This window comes from Gopherus flavomarginatus, chromosome 2 (genome assembly GCF_025201925.1).
Source record: "Gopherus flavomarginatus isolate rGopFla2 chromosome 2, rGopFla2.mat.asm, whole genome shotgun sequence".
NCBI classification, from domain to species: domain Eukaryota; kingdom Metazoa; phylum Chordata; order Testudines; family Testudinidae; genus Gopherus; species Gopherus flavomarginatus.
The window spans coordinates 40,838,755-40,855,808 of NC_066618.1; the positions used below are offsets into that span (position 1 = coordinate 40,838,755).

At 39.9% G+C, this 17,054-nt stretch overlaps 1 protein-coding gene across 1 annotated transcript in view; it reads right to left on the reverse strand.

Annotated features, from left to right (window-relative positions):
* Nucleotides 1-9,118: 9,118 nt before the first annotated feature.
* ARL5B (ADP ribosylation factor like GTPase 5B) overlaps nucleotides 9,119-17,054 on the reverse strand; it is a 28,590-nt gene continuing 20,654 nt past the window's right edge. Inside the window, exons 4-6 of the mRNA XM_050939685.1 lie at nucleotides 14,966-15,049; nucleotides 13,068-13,219; nucleotides 9,119-10,683 (exon numbers count right to left, since the gene is read on the reverse strand). Coding sequence (XP_050795642.1) covers nucleotides 10,635-10,683; nucleotides 13,068-13,219; nucleotides 14,966-15,049 — 285 coding nt within the window. The 3' untranslated portion in view covers nucleotides 9,119-10,634. The remainder of the gene's footprint in view (nucleotides 10,684-13,067; nucleotides 13,220-14,965; nucleotides 15,050-17,054) is intronic.

A 17,054-nucleotide genomic window follows, 5' to 3' on the forward strand; every position in this document is an offset into this window, starting at 1 on the left:
TGTGGAAATCCTTGACCTTAGGAAGGAACTCTGGAAGGTAAACTAACTAATCACCAACTTCATAGAAAGAATTGGAAGTACCCAGGCTTGAGAAAGGGAGTACAACTCTCCAGCTCAATAAAATGGCAATGAAAGCCTTGATCTGGTCTTACCAAGCACAGTTACAGCTGTTAGGGGTGCGATTTTTTGTCAACAGAGTTATACTGGTAAAAGCCCCAGTTTTGAGGCATGCAGAGTCCTGATGTAGGTGAGACTGGTACTCCAAGGGAATGTAGTTTATGGCCTTACTGAAACCTGCCAGGACAAACTATGGATACCACCAAGACAAAAGTCTCCGACAACTGCGCACATGGGTGCGCACACACCTAGAATGGAATCAACATGAGCAAGCACTCGAGAAGAAATCTCTCTTACCACACAAACTGGAAATGGTTGCCCACATACTGGAGTAAATCTCATTTGTTGCTTTATATCTGCTACCCAAGAATCTAGCAATCTAGGGGAGGATCCCTTTGCTAGGAACCAAAACTCTCTGCAGCCAGGAGGATCAGAAAAGGCAGAGACAGCAGAGGTTGATGGAAAATTGAGAAGAAACGGTATTTTTTTGGAAGTTGCTTTTCTGTTTGTCTATCTTGTCTTTTCAATTGTAAGCCCTTGGGGTGGGGGCTACCTAGCATAATGGGGCTTCAACACCAGGTGAAGCTTTTAGGTGCTACCAGAATATAAACAGGCATACTAATACAGTGCAGAAAGGGCGAAAGACCCTGGCCAAAAAAAAAAAAAACCTAGATGGAGAGGAAGAATCACAGCCTGTGTTCACCTGTGAGCTACAAGGTTGGCCTCCATCTTGACCTTATGGAGTACCTAGGAAGTAAAGGGAGAAAAGGCTCAGTAGTTTGAGCATTGGCATGCTAAACCCAGGGTTGTAAGCTCAATCCTTGAGGGGGCCATTTAGGGAACTGGGGTAAAAATCTCTCTGGGGATTGGCCCTGCTTTGAGCAGGAGGTTGGACTAGATGACCTCCTGAGGCCCCTTCCAACCCTGATATTCTAAAAGGGAACAGACAGCTCCAGTTGTGCAAACTGAGCATTAGGTAAACATACATATGACAGTGAAAGTCAGTTTATGACGGTACAAAATCTCTTAATAAGTATTGCCTTGTATGTTATGAAGTGTGTGTGTGGGGGGAAAAGCAGTGATTTTTTTTACATTTGGTCACCCACATTACTTTTATGCCTACGAGTTTAATGGGCTTGTGTTGTCCTCTTAGGACAAATGAGTAGCTTTCTTTGCAAAGCCACACAGAAGTGTGAGGATGTTTTGGCTTAATCTTACTTTTTTTTTTCCTATTCAAGGAAAACTTGTCAAAAATTTATGACTATGGCTCCTGGGATTTGAGAAAAGAATATTAAGGATTTAATAAGAAATTGCACGTTATCTGGAGTTACTCATTTCAATGATGAAAAGGAATATTTGAGCAATATCTGCTCTTTGGTATGTATATCTTGTATGTATAGTTGCTAGGTGTAGTGCCTACTTTTGTACTATGAAGCCTGTTTATATTAACTGCTACTGTTTTGTTCCTTACTTTCATAGCCTATTAGTTTTTCCAAACAGGTGTGCTGTTCAATATTTTCTTCTATGTCTTGTCAGGTACTTTAGGTACTTCAACCTTCGGGAAAGTAGAGTGCATTGAGTTGAAATAAATGATGAAAGCTATTTGTTGCATTTTGTCTTTTATGAGCTGAGCTCTTAACCACACATATATTTATCAACCCATCTCCTTTGCCAACTGAATTAAACCAACAGATTATTCACTAAACTCTTCAAGTATACATGCTGGAATTCCAAGGTGAGTTTTGGAGTATAGTATACAGCATAAGAAAAATGTTGGTCCATTACAAATATGCCATTTAGCACAGTTTCCTTCTAGAGATAAAACAGCCATTCTAGATGCTTACGAAGAGTGAAAGAGGAAGTTCACTTAAGTTTGGAAATTAGACTGCTTTCTACAAGCTTGTCTGTTGCCTTCTCAAAACATATGTGAATTAATAGACTGGAAGCTAGAGCTGGTATGGAGGAGAAATGCCCTGAAAGGTTAATTGGCTCTGCTGAGCATAGCAAACAGAGACCCTCATGGTAGGAAATATCCAGTGTGTCTCTTTTGCTTTGAAACAGAGACTCCAGGAAGAAGCTTATCCAGTCTTATAGTAGTTTTCTAACGCTATCAATTTCTACTGTCACATTAGGTAGCATCCAAGGAAGACACTACCCCTATTTGTTGCAAATAATTTTCCTAATACTTTATTAATGTTTTCAGCAACTCAAATTTCCACACAAGAACTCCTTTACTAGTCCAAAGGCCACTTGGTATTACATCCTAAGTATCAATATATGCATATACACCCTTATATTATATACCAGGGGTCAGCAACCTATGGCACGCGTGCCAAAGATGGCATGTGAGCCAATTTTTAATGGCATTCTGCTGCCTGCCGGGGTCCTGGCTGTCAGCCCCATTCAGCCCGCTGTCGAACCCAGGCCGGCAGCGGGACTCCGGCAGGCAGTAGCGTGCCATTAAAAATCCTGCCCAACCCAGCCTGCTCTTCTCCGCCCTCCGTTCTCCCACAGGAGCGAGGGGCAGAAGTTTGGTTCTACCGGCGGCTGCTGCTGCAGGGCAGCGTCCACCGGCAGCCAAGCTCCCTCCTGCCCCGTCTCTTCCCCCAGCGTGCTGGGTTCCTGCCCCTCCTCCTCTCCCTCCTTGTGGCTGATGGCCCTGGAGAGGGAGGGGAAGAAGTGGAGCCGGAACCACAGCATGCTCGCTGCTCCGGAGAAGAAGCGGGGACGGGGCCTTGGGGAAGGAGGGTGGAAATCAGGGCATATCCCCTCCAGCCCCCTGCCGTGAGCCGCTCAGGGCGGGGGGCTGGGAGTATCCCCATGACTCCAGCCCACACATCCCCAGCCCCCTGCCCTGAGCCCTGCACCCCCCACACCTCAACTCCTGCACCCCCTAACATACCCAGCCCCCCACACCCCATGCCCTGACTCTTGCACCCCCCACATGCCCATCCCCACCCCCCAAAATGGAAGCTCCTGCAACCTCCATCCCCCACCTGCACCCCTCACACCAAATGGGAGCTGCCCAAGTAAGTGCTTCACACCTAAACCTCCTGCCCCAACCCTGAGCCCTCTCCCTCACTCTAGCTCCTGGCCAGATCATACACCCCAACCCGCAGCCTGCTCCTTCACCCCCAGCCCTGCGCTCAGTGCACTCCCACCCTCAGCTCGGTGCAGAGAGAGGAAGAGAATAGGCTAAAACCAGGGAGAAGGTAGGTACCCACTCTATGTGGGCAAGGCCAGGACCCCAGACCGGCAGCAGGCTGAGCAGGGCTAGCAGCCAGGACCCTGGCTGGCAGGAGTTGGTGGATGGAACCCCAGACCAGCAGCAGACTGAGCCAATCAGCCCCTTGCCAGCTGGGGTGCCGGCCGCAGGCCCCGCTCAGCCCGCTGCCAACCTAGGTGAATGGAACCCCAGGCCGGCAGCGGGCTGAGCAGGCCGGTGGCATAAGATCAGCATTTTAATTTAATTTTAAATGAAGCTTCTTAAACATTTTCATAGAATCATAGAAGATTAGGGTTGGAGGGGACCTCGGAAGGTCATCTAGTCCAAGCACCGGGTCAAAGCAGGACCGACCTCCATGTTATCATTCCATTCGTACTCCCATCACCCCATGGCCATCACTACATTGTGTGGGACTGCAGGTAAATTGGGCAGAATGCAATTGCCAGAGCCACTTTTTTATACAGTTTTTCCATCAATCCCACAGCCCCTCCCCAGCTCATCCCTGCTTTTTGGAAACAATAGCCAATGATCCAGCAAGTTTAACTAACGCCTCTCAACTGTGCTGCTGAGGAGTCTGTTTCCTTTCAACTTATCTCCACTCCTTGTCTTCATCTTTCTGGCCACAAGCCATTTTTGAAAGAATGGCCAAACAGCATTGCTCTCTGACAACCATCACCAACTGTATCTTCCTCCTTCTCTTCTTTCTCACTCAGATTTCTCTCCCCTCCTTCTTCCTTCCAAGTCTCACACGCATGGATGTACTTATTTGAGAGTATAAAAGCCTCAGTAGGTGCCGATGTTCCTGTCAGGGAGTCCAAAGTATTTGTAACATTCTTAGCTCTTTTTGGTGACTCTGATAGCGTTAGAGGAGGGGAGGAGAGAGGTGGGGGAACAGGAATGAGGATGAAAGTGAGGATGAGGAAAAAGTTGAAAATGTACAACCTAGGGGAAGAAGAGATTGAATGAGGATGTGAGGAATGCTAGCTACGTATAGTGTTTGGTATCATATTTGATCACTGTCTAAGAAATGCAGACAGACAGGGTGGGTGAGCTGATATCTTTTATTGGAGCAACTTTTGTTGGTGAGAGAGACAAGGGTTTGAGCTTACCCAGAGCAGGGAAAGGTACTCCAAGTGTCACAGCTAAGTACAAAGAGGAACAGAAACCTAAATAGTTAACACATATTTCAAAGGATCGCTCAAGGTAAGGTTGCCAGTGAACTTGTCTCCTGTCAGAGAGGGGAATGGGCAGTGGGGAGAACCTGGAGGAGGAGGCAATAAGTATTACTATTGAAAACCTTGTTTACTTTACATACGACAATAGTTATATAATACATAGAGACCTTCTAAAAAACGTTAAAATGTATTACTGGCACGCGAAATCTTAAATTAAAGTGAATAAATGAAGACTCGGCACACCACTTCTGAAAGGTTGCAGACCTCTGTTATATGCACTAGCAACAATACAGTTAAAAGCATTGGCCAAATACTCAACCAGATCAAGACTGGAAGACTCCATCTCATCATGGTGCGACTCTACAGGGGTAAGGAAAAGCTGTGATGAAGAACCCCTAGAAAACCTTGCTCGCTCTTTTTTTTTTTTTTTTTAAAGATACTATAGCAAACAAGGGATGTCAATGCTGGTTATTGGATTTCAGCTAACGTCAGCTGAAGCAGTTGAGGACTGCACTCTGCTCTCCAAGTTATTTTTCCCCTTATGTCTCCATTGCCATATTTTTCCTCAACTACTGGACTAACCATTTCTAACCAATTATTTGTTGCACCTGTTGCCCAATTAATCATGTTCTCTTTATTTCCCAATTTCTCATTAAGACAATGCTGATATTGCGAAGCATCACTACACATTTAAAACAAACAATCCTCTCTTAGAAGTTCGTTCATTTTGGTTATGTGCTTTGGGCCTATTACTCATGCTAACATCCAAACTGAATTTAAGACGATAGTTCATTCGGGCCTAATACTGGCCTATAATCTTACATTGCCCCAAATAGCTTACAATATAAGCATTACAATTGCTTTTGCTCAGTCCTTTTCTTTGGCTCCCAAGCTTGCAGCATTATATCAACACTAGTGTCAGAGAAAACAAGAAAAATATTAACTGAAAAGGAATTATTTCGGTTGAAAAGGTTAGAAATATTTTAGAACGTACTTTGCCAAGTTAAATACAGCCATAGGCAATGGTTCCTATTTATGAGCTTGCTACTGTCAACATGAGTCTAATACTGGCACCAGAGATTCAGGTTAACTGACAAATCAAATATCAACCTTAGGCTGTCACCACGTAAGTCAATATGAAGTATATTCTTGCCTGTCACTGTTTTATTTTAGTATCTCAGAGAAAAACAAAACTAAACCAATTTCCTTTATTCAAGTTGTTACTTAACTTTAACACTGTTGGAGCTGTACAGAGAACAATTCCCTGGATATCTACAACTTTTATGTTTTCAGGATACTGTAAAAAGCTAAAAGTATAACTTTGATTTTTGACCAGTCTCCTTAAGAACTAGACCACTTTGTTTTGTTTATACGTCACATTCCAAGGGCTGGAACTAAAAGTATGTATACACTAAGAACTCCATTATTTATAACCTTGTACCCACCAAGTTCTCTTTCCAGTCTGCCTGTGTGTTAGTTGTGCTGGTGTAGCAAAATGATCTTGAATACAGTGATCCAATAAAATACCTGCAAGTAAAGGATTTAAAAGAGGTATTCTTTAAAGAAGCATAAAAGAGGGTGGGGAAGAGAGACGGTGTCAGGTCTCCTCCTTTTACAGGCCATCCTTTTTAACCATCATTTGAGGGGAAAGGCAGCGAGGATCCAGCAGTGAGTTGGCTGGGGACTCAGATAGGTAAAAGGGCAGGTCGGACAGCAGGCTCCCCAAGCATATAAAAGTGTTTATGGAATTATCTGCACTGTACAATTCTATCTGCCAGGTACTCCCAGACATATAGGAATAAAGTTGCAGCCTAATTAAGCCACATTCAGCATCCCCTGTCCTTCTTCCAGCATAGACAAAGACACTCAGATGTCAAGAAGTGAAGGTGGTCATATTTTTAAACCTGCAAAAAAAATTGCTAGAGACTAACATTAGTCAGCTGCTTATACATATGAACTCTTATGCTAAGGGTTGTATATATCATGACTACTCATACTTAAAAAGGCTCTAGAATGCCAACGGTCAGTGCTCTATGTGGGCATGTATTTATTTATACATGCATCTCTTCTACTTTAAGGCTGGAAGATAACAAGGATGGTCATTGTAGCACTAAGACGCACAGGGAGGAGTTTTGGAATCTGTACCTGAACTTGAATGATAACTGTGATATTTATACGTTAAAAATAAATGCAAAATTAAAAAAAGTTACTTATAGCTTGGGAAAAAAAAACACAAACCATCTACCATCCGCAAGTTGGAATCTGCCCTGATGACGCAGTGTTAGAATTAAAGAGAAGATAAAAAAAATTCAGATCACAAACTGCGAGGCACTCAGCAATTCTGTATTTACAGAGCTCATGCCAATGAACATTCATGTACATTTATAACCAAATAATGGTGTAGCTAGTATCCATATTTTCTTAAGAAGCAACTATCTCAAAGTAAAAGTACAATAGGTCATAGTTAACCTGTTTTGCAGAGGGGGGGAAAAACTACTAGCAGAATTATCTGTACAAATATTTTCTTAAAAAGGAAAACTTCAAAACTGAACACTTAACAAGGAAAAGTGATCTCCTTAAAGTCCAACAGGCTTTCCACCCCAGAATGTATTTAAACTTCTATCATAAATCTAACACTGAAAGGACATTAATTTGGGCATGGAATTTTATTTTCAAGACAGGAGATAAAAGGCAAGGTCAAAATACACATTTTTAGTCTGCCTGAACAGTTTAGTTTCCCAAAAGCTAATGAAATAATTAAAAATCCAGTGATGCCAATACATCATTTTGATATAAAACACTTACATTCAAATAGACTATATTGCATGTGCATTATGGGGACAGGTGAAATGAAGCCTTTCCATTCTCTCAACCAAAAGTGACCTACTTTTCTAACTTCTCTTGGTATGATAAATGGTGTGATAGAAGTGGTGAATGCCTTCTTTTTTTCCCTAGAAAAAGGTAATATTTTCCCCTAATACAGAGACGTTCATAGCCCCTACATTATTGAAAAGAGACAAAAAGTTCCTTTGGAGGAAGAGGGGGAGTATACTTTATGCCAATGGCAATTTACATATTTCTTGCTTTGTCTAGTACTAATTATGTAACAAGGGCTCTGTCATAGGGTAGCTGGCCCCTGTAAATAGACTAGGCCCAGTTCCCCTGGATCAGGGCAGATGAGTCCAATCAGCCAGTGAAAGGCGGCTGAGCTACACATCAATCTATAAAGCACTGCCATTGGGCAGGAAGAAGGTGACTGATTAGGACAGGCTGTGCCTCGAAGGAGACACACACACTGGAGTTGAACTAACTCTGGTGGTAGGCCCCCTGTAGGAAGGGACCAGGTGCTCAGAGAGACAGCCCTGAGGCTGCTGTCCCAGACAAGGAACAGAGCTGGTCAGAACTGGGAAGCTGCCAGAGGCCTGAGAGGGGCACAGCTGAAACCTGAAAGTGAGGACTGACTTAAAAGACTGTTTTTTCTGTCTGTTTCCTTGCTTCTATTAAGAAAATAAATCTCCATGAAAGAGACTGGGCATGGCAGCATATATTTGGGAGTTGGAGAGAAGCCCTGCTTGGTGACAGACCCATTTTCCATTACAATCTTTAAGAAAAAAGTTCTGATAAAAATTAAAAAAAAAGGAGAGAGATTTAATACTAGCTGTAACAGTGTAAAAATCTTGGGAAAGCCTCACAGAAGGAAACCAAGTACTTTGAGTAGAAATGTAAAATTTAATCTTAACCAACTTAGTTTTATTTATAAAATAATAGAAAAGCTTAAGATTCATAAGAACTATTTTAAAATATGGCCTGATTTTCAGATACTGGTCATATGTATTTGATGCATTTTGCACGAGCACATTCAAAAGTGTGGGAGAAAAAAGCAACATTGAGACTTCTCTTAAAAATCAGGCCCATTATTTGTTAAATAATGGATTTTAGTCTGAGAAAAGCAAAATACTGTTGCATGCACCATACTTTAGGTAATATACTCCATCACAACAAACTGTACTTTAATAATTTTTAGCAAAAATTTAAGTGATTATGTGGAAACACCTGTAACTTCATTTCTTAGATATGACTGTTGTACAGTTTTGTATGTCACGGAAATGCTGAATGAGGATTCCCTACAGCCAGTACATAAACTGCTAAGAAATAGTTTTAAACTGCAAACCTTACCAGCATTACATTCACTACAGACAGGTGAATTGTAATGTACTGAATACGATCATTATGAACAGCATAAATAGAAAATGGTTGAGATATTCTAACTTGCTGTAGGGCTTTCAACTGACAACTCAGGTAGCAAAGCACTATACCTGAATGTTTTTGCCAGACTAAATACTTCATTTCTAAAGTAACACTGCAAGGGTAACAACGGCTATTATGGAAAACAATATGAAAATTGATGTAAGAAATGAAGCAGTGGATTTTCTATTTCTATTGTCAAGAATGCTTACTACTAATTTTCTCTCTGACTGAGAAAATTAAGTCTGCCCTGTAGGGATGCTAAAATGTTTCATTCTAGTATGCTATGCTTCAGCACAGGACTACTTTCTTCTAATGCACGCAGCTAAACAAGAACCAGGTCAGATTTGATAAGTGTCTTTGCAGGAAATAGTGTCTGTAATATTTTCAGTATAAATGTGCATTGTTAAAATACAGTGCAACATATCAGTACATTTCACATTCAGTATACTCATTGTAATTTTACCACAGTTGTAGTTTATAAAGCTGTAGGGTAACTGATTTAAATCAAAGTGATTTAAGTCCCTTATTTTAATCAGCAAGCGGAATTTAATCTTGTTTTGTATTTGTACTTTTAGTTTTCTTCCCTAAAGAAAGGTTCATTCTTATTGGTTGGTATAACCATTAAAACATGTTTAATCAAATATAGCCAACAATATATACACATTCATTTAAACAATTATATCGCTTAACATACATTTACCCAGATTCTTAATTTGTACATTGTTAGAAAATGATGAACAAAGCATTTATTTACTAGATGTTTTTTGCTCTGGATTTGTGTCAAGCTGTATTTGGAAACTGGAATTAAATTACAAATATAAAAACAGCATTTTAAAGTAGTTTCTTAGTTAAATGAAACCATTTAAGTTTATTGGATATAGGATGCAGAATTTTTTTAAGTTTTTTTTTTTTTGAAGATTATAAGTATCAGGGGGTAGCTCCATTAGTCTAACCACAAAAACAACAAGGAGTCCGGTTGCACTTTAAAGACTAACAGGTTTATTTGGGCATAAGATTTCATGGGTAAAAAACCCCACCACTTTGGTGTTTTTTTTACCCACAAAAGCTTATGCACAAATAAACCCGTTAGTCTTTAAGGTGCTACCCCCAGACTCCTTGTTGTTTTTAATAGATTACACAAAATTTAGCAATTAATATGTTGTCAAATTTCAATTTTTTTAACTGGTTCATTTTTAAAAAGAAAAATGCATTTTAATTAAATAGAAACTGATTTTTATCTACCCAGCAAAGTTGTGTTTTCAGGTAAAAATAAGACCCAGAACTACTTACCTTATGTGGGAATAAAAAAGGGTGTGTTTTCTTAAGGCAGAAATTCAGTTACACATTAAATAACTGTTTCAATGTTGACTATTTCAATTCTTAACATACCTAAAACCTGCCTTGGAGATAGCCATATCTGCAACTGGGCTATCTGAACACAGATAGCCCAATCTTTTGAAATCATTAAAGCTATGCTAGGGTAAATGTCAATCTACTCACTTTTTTTCCAGTGTTAATGAAGAAATTTATCTATGGTAGTAAATTACAGAAGCAGTTTGCATCATTACAAAAATCAAGTGTGAAAGATTTTCCATGATGAAAGATATCTTACAAGGCAACCACTGAAAAATTAGAATAGCCAGGAGAACTTTGATACTGAAACAGATTCACATGTTCATCCTGTGGAAGAGTAGTGCATTAAAAAAGTTAAAAATACTTTGTGTTTCAGTTCCGCTGCACTTGATTCAAGTGCTGCTCAGTGGTTTCTGTCATTATAAATTAAACATGGTCGCTGCCTTAGCAACCAGAAGTACCAGGAAAATGTTCATGTTCACAGAATAAACAGATGCAGTCTCTTTTGCAACAAGTTATCTCACTCCAATATGGGAGGTCATCCATTCCAGACCTTGGCATAATCTGAAAATTAATAAGAGAAGTTGCAATGAAGCTTTTAATCATTTGCTCTCATACAAGTCATCCTACCAAAAAGCACCATCTTTCACCATCAATTACAGGTGCACGTGGCCTAGGTTATATTTCTTTTAAAGCAGCCAAAAGCTCCAATCACATGAAAGAAAGTTCATCTTCAATTTCCCTTCTAGAGCCAAAACATGCTACTCTCAATACATATCATCCAAGGAGTGAAAGGAAAGATATAAAAATCTTAATGGGTTTCCCAAATGGCAGTACAGAGTACTTACCACAGTGCCTTAGGGCAAGGGTTCTCAAACTTCATTCCATTGCAATCCCCTTCTGATAACAAAAATTACTACACGACTCCAGGAGGAAGGACTGAAGCCTGAGCCCCCCTGAGTCCTGTTGTCTTGGCTGTGCGTGTGGAGTGTGTGGCAAAGCTAAAGCCCAAGGGCTTTAGCCCCAGCCAAGGGCCTGTAACATGAGCCCCGCCACCCAGGGCTGATGCCCTTGGGCTTCGGCTTTCACCTAGGGCAGCGGGGCTTGGGTTCTGGCCCTGGGCTCCAGCAAGTCTAATGCCAACCCTGGTGACCCCATTAAAACGGAGTTCCTCCTGATCCACTTTGGAGTCCCAACCCACAGTTCGATAACTATTGCCTTAGGGCTAACACAAATATCACATTTCAAATGCTGCTTACATTAGATCTTCATTCAATGCCAGGGTGAGGCTAACACAAAATCATGTCTGGCTGAAACTCAAAATTGACTGCCAAGAAGCACCAAAGTTGTATATTGATGGATTAAAATAACTGACAGTGACATTTCTCTTTTGGTAGTATACTGTCAGATCCTTTATTATCCATTAACACACTGAATTTTGGTAACGCAATAGGGCCAAGAAGAGAGTGATCCCACCTTTTCATTAAAGAAAGCCTTTTTAAGTAGTATTCAAATGATTCAAATTAAGTGAACAAATAAAATTTTATTTTGTGTACATTAAAGAAAAAAGGCACTGGCTTAATTAAGGCTTCCCTACAATAAATTATGAAATAAGAATGTGGAATTACATAGAATATCCATATTAAGAACAAGTTACAGTAAATACATCACCAATTTAAATATGAAAGGAAATAATTTGACCTGAAAAATGTAGAACTGTTTACACAAAGCCAGATCCTCATGAGTTACCCATCAAAGTTACCTTTTGCAAAAATAATAGTAGCTAGTTGGACAAGTCAATGGCTTAATTTTTGGAAATAAATATTCAAAATTAATAGACCAAAATGGGTCAGTACCTCCCATTATAAGAGGTCAGGGAAAGTGACTGAGGTACAGGCAGACACTTACTACACAGGACAGTCCCAGCTGTATCTGAAAAGTAAACTTCACATTTCATCATTGTGGGGAAATTTTTTTTTTTTAGCTTCCAAATGATCTGTTATATCCACTACTTTTGAAGCCCTGAGGCAGCGTTATCACAGCATACTCTTCTACTATTTTACTGCTGAAACAAAATGAATTCTATAAATGATGAGGCTGTTTGAAAAATCAAGGCATATGTTTAGGGCACCTAAGAAAACTGGGTAACTGAATCTGAATGAAAACCCAATGGCTAGCTCCTGTCAGACACCAAGAATGTCTGATCTGTGAAGGCCAGGGGTCTGAGGAAAGCTCAGTTTTAAATTTTAGTAACTTTGCTGGCATAACTGAGATAGAAGTTAATAAGTCAATTACATCAACTGCATATAGGTAATGGGTTTCACACCAGTAACAAAGTAGGTCTTCATGTCATAGTGAATGTTGACAAACATATCTTTTTGAGTATACATCTGAAAAGTCAAAATAAGGTCTGATAGGACTGCACATTAAAAAGACATTCCAGGATGAAGGGATGGAAGTCTACTGGTAGGAATTTCCAGAAGCACTAAAATATTTGTTGGCTCCTACTTAAGAGAAAATGGGGTTCATAAGTGATCATCACAGTGAGACTGAAAGCCACACCCTATTTATATTCTTTACCCTCTGGTCAAGTCAGAGTTGCTGCCCTAGTGTACGGAGAGTTGAAGCAGTCACCCGGGTATTACAGACACTATGCAAAGAGCAAGTAGGCTAGCCAGTTGACATAGTTGAGAGTGAATGGGCTAGAGCATCAGTCTTACAAACAACTCAAACATCCTATCAGTTAAAGCTGCTGGACTTAGCTGTAAGAAAGATCCAGAAGTCAGTCAAGGGGAAGATACACTTAAGGTGTCATATCTGCAAAGGTGAGAAATAGGAAAAATCCTATTTCAGAAGAGCTAGACCAGTGCCAATGGGCTTTTAAATCACACATCGTTTTCCATTTATTTTACATTATTGAATTTAGAGGCACATTACTGGACACCTACCCTTCTCCAGTCAAAGCACAGCAGGACTGAATGTGCCATGGGTGATCCTTTATGGAACTAAGGGTGAGGTATTTAGATATTTCAGCAGCTGTCATACAACCTTTCATGTCTTGCTTATTTGCAAAGATGAGAACTGCAGCCTTCCGTAAATCCTGAAAGCAAGACAGAATATTTATAGTACTTATGATGCCAATGTTATGATAAAAATCTAATGGTTATATAATGTTAAATATATGTTCCCACAGTTACAGTAAAGTTATTCTATATTAAAATTATGCAGTAACATTTAATTTTGAGAGGCTTATTGTAACAATGAATTATAGTGGAAGACAAACAATGATTCGTTTAGAAAGCTGTTCTAACATTCCTCAGGCATCAAATTAGGGTTTGCTTCACTTCTTGGTCCTTTGGTCTTGCCACACTTCACTGATGACTAAGCTAAAAGACACAAATGATACATTTCCTAAAGCAGCTCAGTATGTTCAACCAATTAGATTACTATTGGAGGAACATTCTGGAAATCTTTTAGTGAGATAATAACAGAGTCGAAGAGTTAACATGCCATAATTCTGTTGAAATTACTTCCAACTCTAGGCGCTTTTTAAAATAAATTTAAATGGTTTAGAAATTTTATTAAGACAGGAAAGGAAGAAATTATACTTCATAATTTAACAAATCCACCTCATACCTTAAGAGCTTTGTCACTTTTGCCTAAAGGGCAGTTCTTACTAGTAATGTTTGAATAGTTTAAGTAAGATGTGAGACATTTAGAATGTTGTCTAAACTTTCCATGTAACTAAGGCAACAAAAATAGGAACAGCAGATTTTTTTGGAGCAGGGCAGGAGAAAGAAAGACATTTCATAATCAAGAAACCATTAGGTCAAATTTTAAGAATTCAATACCGATTAATCTGCTAGGATTAGTGGATATCCATATCTATATCTGGATGCTTTAAAGAAACAAAAGCAAAGTTAAGGTCCAGTGCTGCAAATCCATACTCTCACAAGCAGTCCTAACTTATAGACTAGTCTGACAGAAGTCAGTCATCAGGACAACTCACATGAGTTAAAACTTCTTAGAATCATGGAAATGTAGAGCAGAAAGGCACCCTGAGAGGACATGTAGTCCCTCCCCCCCAACACTGAGGCAGTATTTGAATAGGTGTGTGCAATATTGGGATCCATTTTGAAATCATGGGGAAGATTTTGAACAAAAGGCTTCTTCTCATCTATTTTAGAATTTATTTTTCACCCCCAACCCCAGAGCAAAAACTATTTTTATTGAACTGAGCCATTTAGAGACAATTTCCTTTCATTTTTAGAAATAGATTATGAATCACTCAGATAACACTGAGTACTGCTAATAGCCAAGACTTCATTTTAGATAGGAAAGGAAGCAAGCATAATCCAAAGATTAACCATTTATAACACTATTTATGATTCTTTACATTAATGGGATGCAAACAATAATGAAAACTAATCTCAAAACTTGTGTTAGAAGCTTTCAAGCGTCTTCAAAATATCATTTTTAGCTGTAGTTGTAAGACAGAGGAAGGAAAAACAGTACAAGTGAGACAGCATGAAGTTAAACATATAAAACTTTTTATAATCTGTATAACTTTTATAAAAGAAACTGCTACCTTGTTACAATAGAATGAACCCTCCTAAGAGTGTTAGAACATGGAGCATGTATTTTTCATGATATCCTGACTGTTCTTGTCTAGACACCGACAATCTAAAATTTTTAAAAAGCACAGTTAATGTACATCAATACCTATGCTAATGAAACAACTTTGTTTTGTAAAAGGTTAAGTGTTCATGTTTATAATTATTTGGGTGCTAACAAAAAAGGAAGCCTACAATCCAAATGTATTGGAATGCTGAGTTTTTAAATATACCTCATGTGCCAACATTCTGTAAAGTTCTTCTTTTGTGATAGAAAGTCGTTCTCTGTCAATGCTGTCAACAACAAGAATGATGAACTAGGGGAAATAAAAGAAAAAGGTTTTTTTCAGACTACATGTAAATAAGGTTCCACCTATGTATTTTCTGTAGTCTGACCTTTGCAAGAGAGACTCCTTGGTTAGTAAATGTTCTTTATGAATAACAGATTTGGACTTTTCTAACCAACACATCTGACTTCTGAAAGCATACCCCACACTCTGTCCCAATCAGATTTTGGAAGGTATTTCAGATTCTTAAATCTTGGGTTGAGTGCTGTAGCTATCTCTGGAAATCTCACATTGGTACCTTCTTTTCATTTGTAAAATCTGCAGTGAAAGTGTTCTTAAAAAGAACAATATCCTGGGTCATCATCCGACAGTTATAACATGAAATATACGGCAGAAGGTGGGTAAAACACAGAGCAGGGGACATACAATTCTCCCCAAAGGAGCTCAGTTACAAATTAAATTAATGTATTACTTTTTTAACAAGTGTTATTAGCATGGAAGCATATCCTCTTGGAATGGGGGCCAAAGCATGAAGGGGCATACGAATATTTAGCAGATCTGGCATGTAAATACATTACAATGCCAACTACAGAAGTGCCACGCGAATGTCTGTTCTCACTTTCAGGTGACACTGTAAATAAGAAGCAGGCAGCATTATCTCCTGTAAATATAAATAAACTTTTTCTCTTATCAACTGGCTGAATACGAAGTAGGACTGAGTGGATTTGTAGGCTCTGAAGTTTTATGCCATTTTGGTTTTGAGCGCAGTTACGTAACCAACAACAACAAAAGTCTACATTTGTAAGTTGCGCTTTCACGATAAAGAGATTGCACCATGGTACTTTAGTCGTGGGGGAATTCTGTGTCATTGCACATGCAGAGAATTCATGTCCCATGCAGATTTCTTTGCTTCCCCACAGAAAAATGACTTCTGATGAGGAAGCAAAGGGAAGCCGCAAGAGCGGTCACATGCCACTCCCTGGCAGCCAGGCAGGTCGGCTTGAGCACCTGGAGTAGCTGGCAGAAATGTAAATCACAGCTGGGGGAAGGAGGGGAGGATGGACAGTCGTGCATGTGAGACAGTGTGACACTCAGTCCCTCTTGCTCGCTATTGCGGCACACTTGGCAGGGAGGGGCAGGGCTTCAGGTGTTTCTGAGGAGGTAGGATTAGAAATTAGGGTCAGAAGGGACCAATATGATCATCTAGTCTGACCTCCTGCACAAAGCAGGCTACAGAATCCTACCCATCCACTTCTATAACAAACCCCTAACCTATGTCTGAGTTATTGAAGTCTTCAAATTGTGGTTTGAAGACCTCAAGCTGCAGAGAATCCACCAGCAAGTGACCCATGCCCCATGCTGCAGAGGAAGGGGAAAAACCTCCAGGGCCTCTGCCAATCTGCCCCGGGAGGAAAATTCCTTCCTAACCCCAAATATGGCGATCAGCTAAACCCTGAGCATGTGGGCAAGACTCACCAGCCAACACTCAGGAAAGAATTCTCTGTAGTAACTCAGATCCCATCCCATCTAACATCCCATCACAGACCACTGGGCATACTTACCTGCTGATAATCAAAGATCAATTGCCAAAATCAAGCTATCCCATCATACCATCCCTTCCATAAACTTATGAAGCTTAGTCTTAAAGCCAGATATGTCTTTTGCCCCCATTACTCCCCTTGGAAGGCTGTTGCAGAACTTCACTCCTCTAATGGTTGGAAACCTTCGTTTAATTTCAAGTCTAAACTTCCTAGTGTCCAGTTTATACCCATTTGTTCTTGTGTCTACATTGGTACTAAGCTTAAATAATTCCTCTCCCTCCCTAATATTAATCCCTCTGATATATTTATAAAGAGCAAGCATATTCCCCCTCAACCTTCTTTTGGTTAGGCTAAACAAGCCAAGCTCTTTGAGTCTCCTTTCATAAGACAGGTTTTCCATTCCTTGGATCATCCTAGTAGCCCGTCTCTGAACCTGTTCCAGTTTGAATTCATCCTTCTGAAACATGGGAGACCAGAACTGCAGACAGTATTCC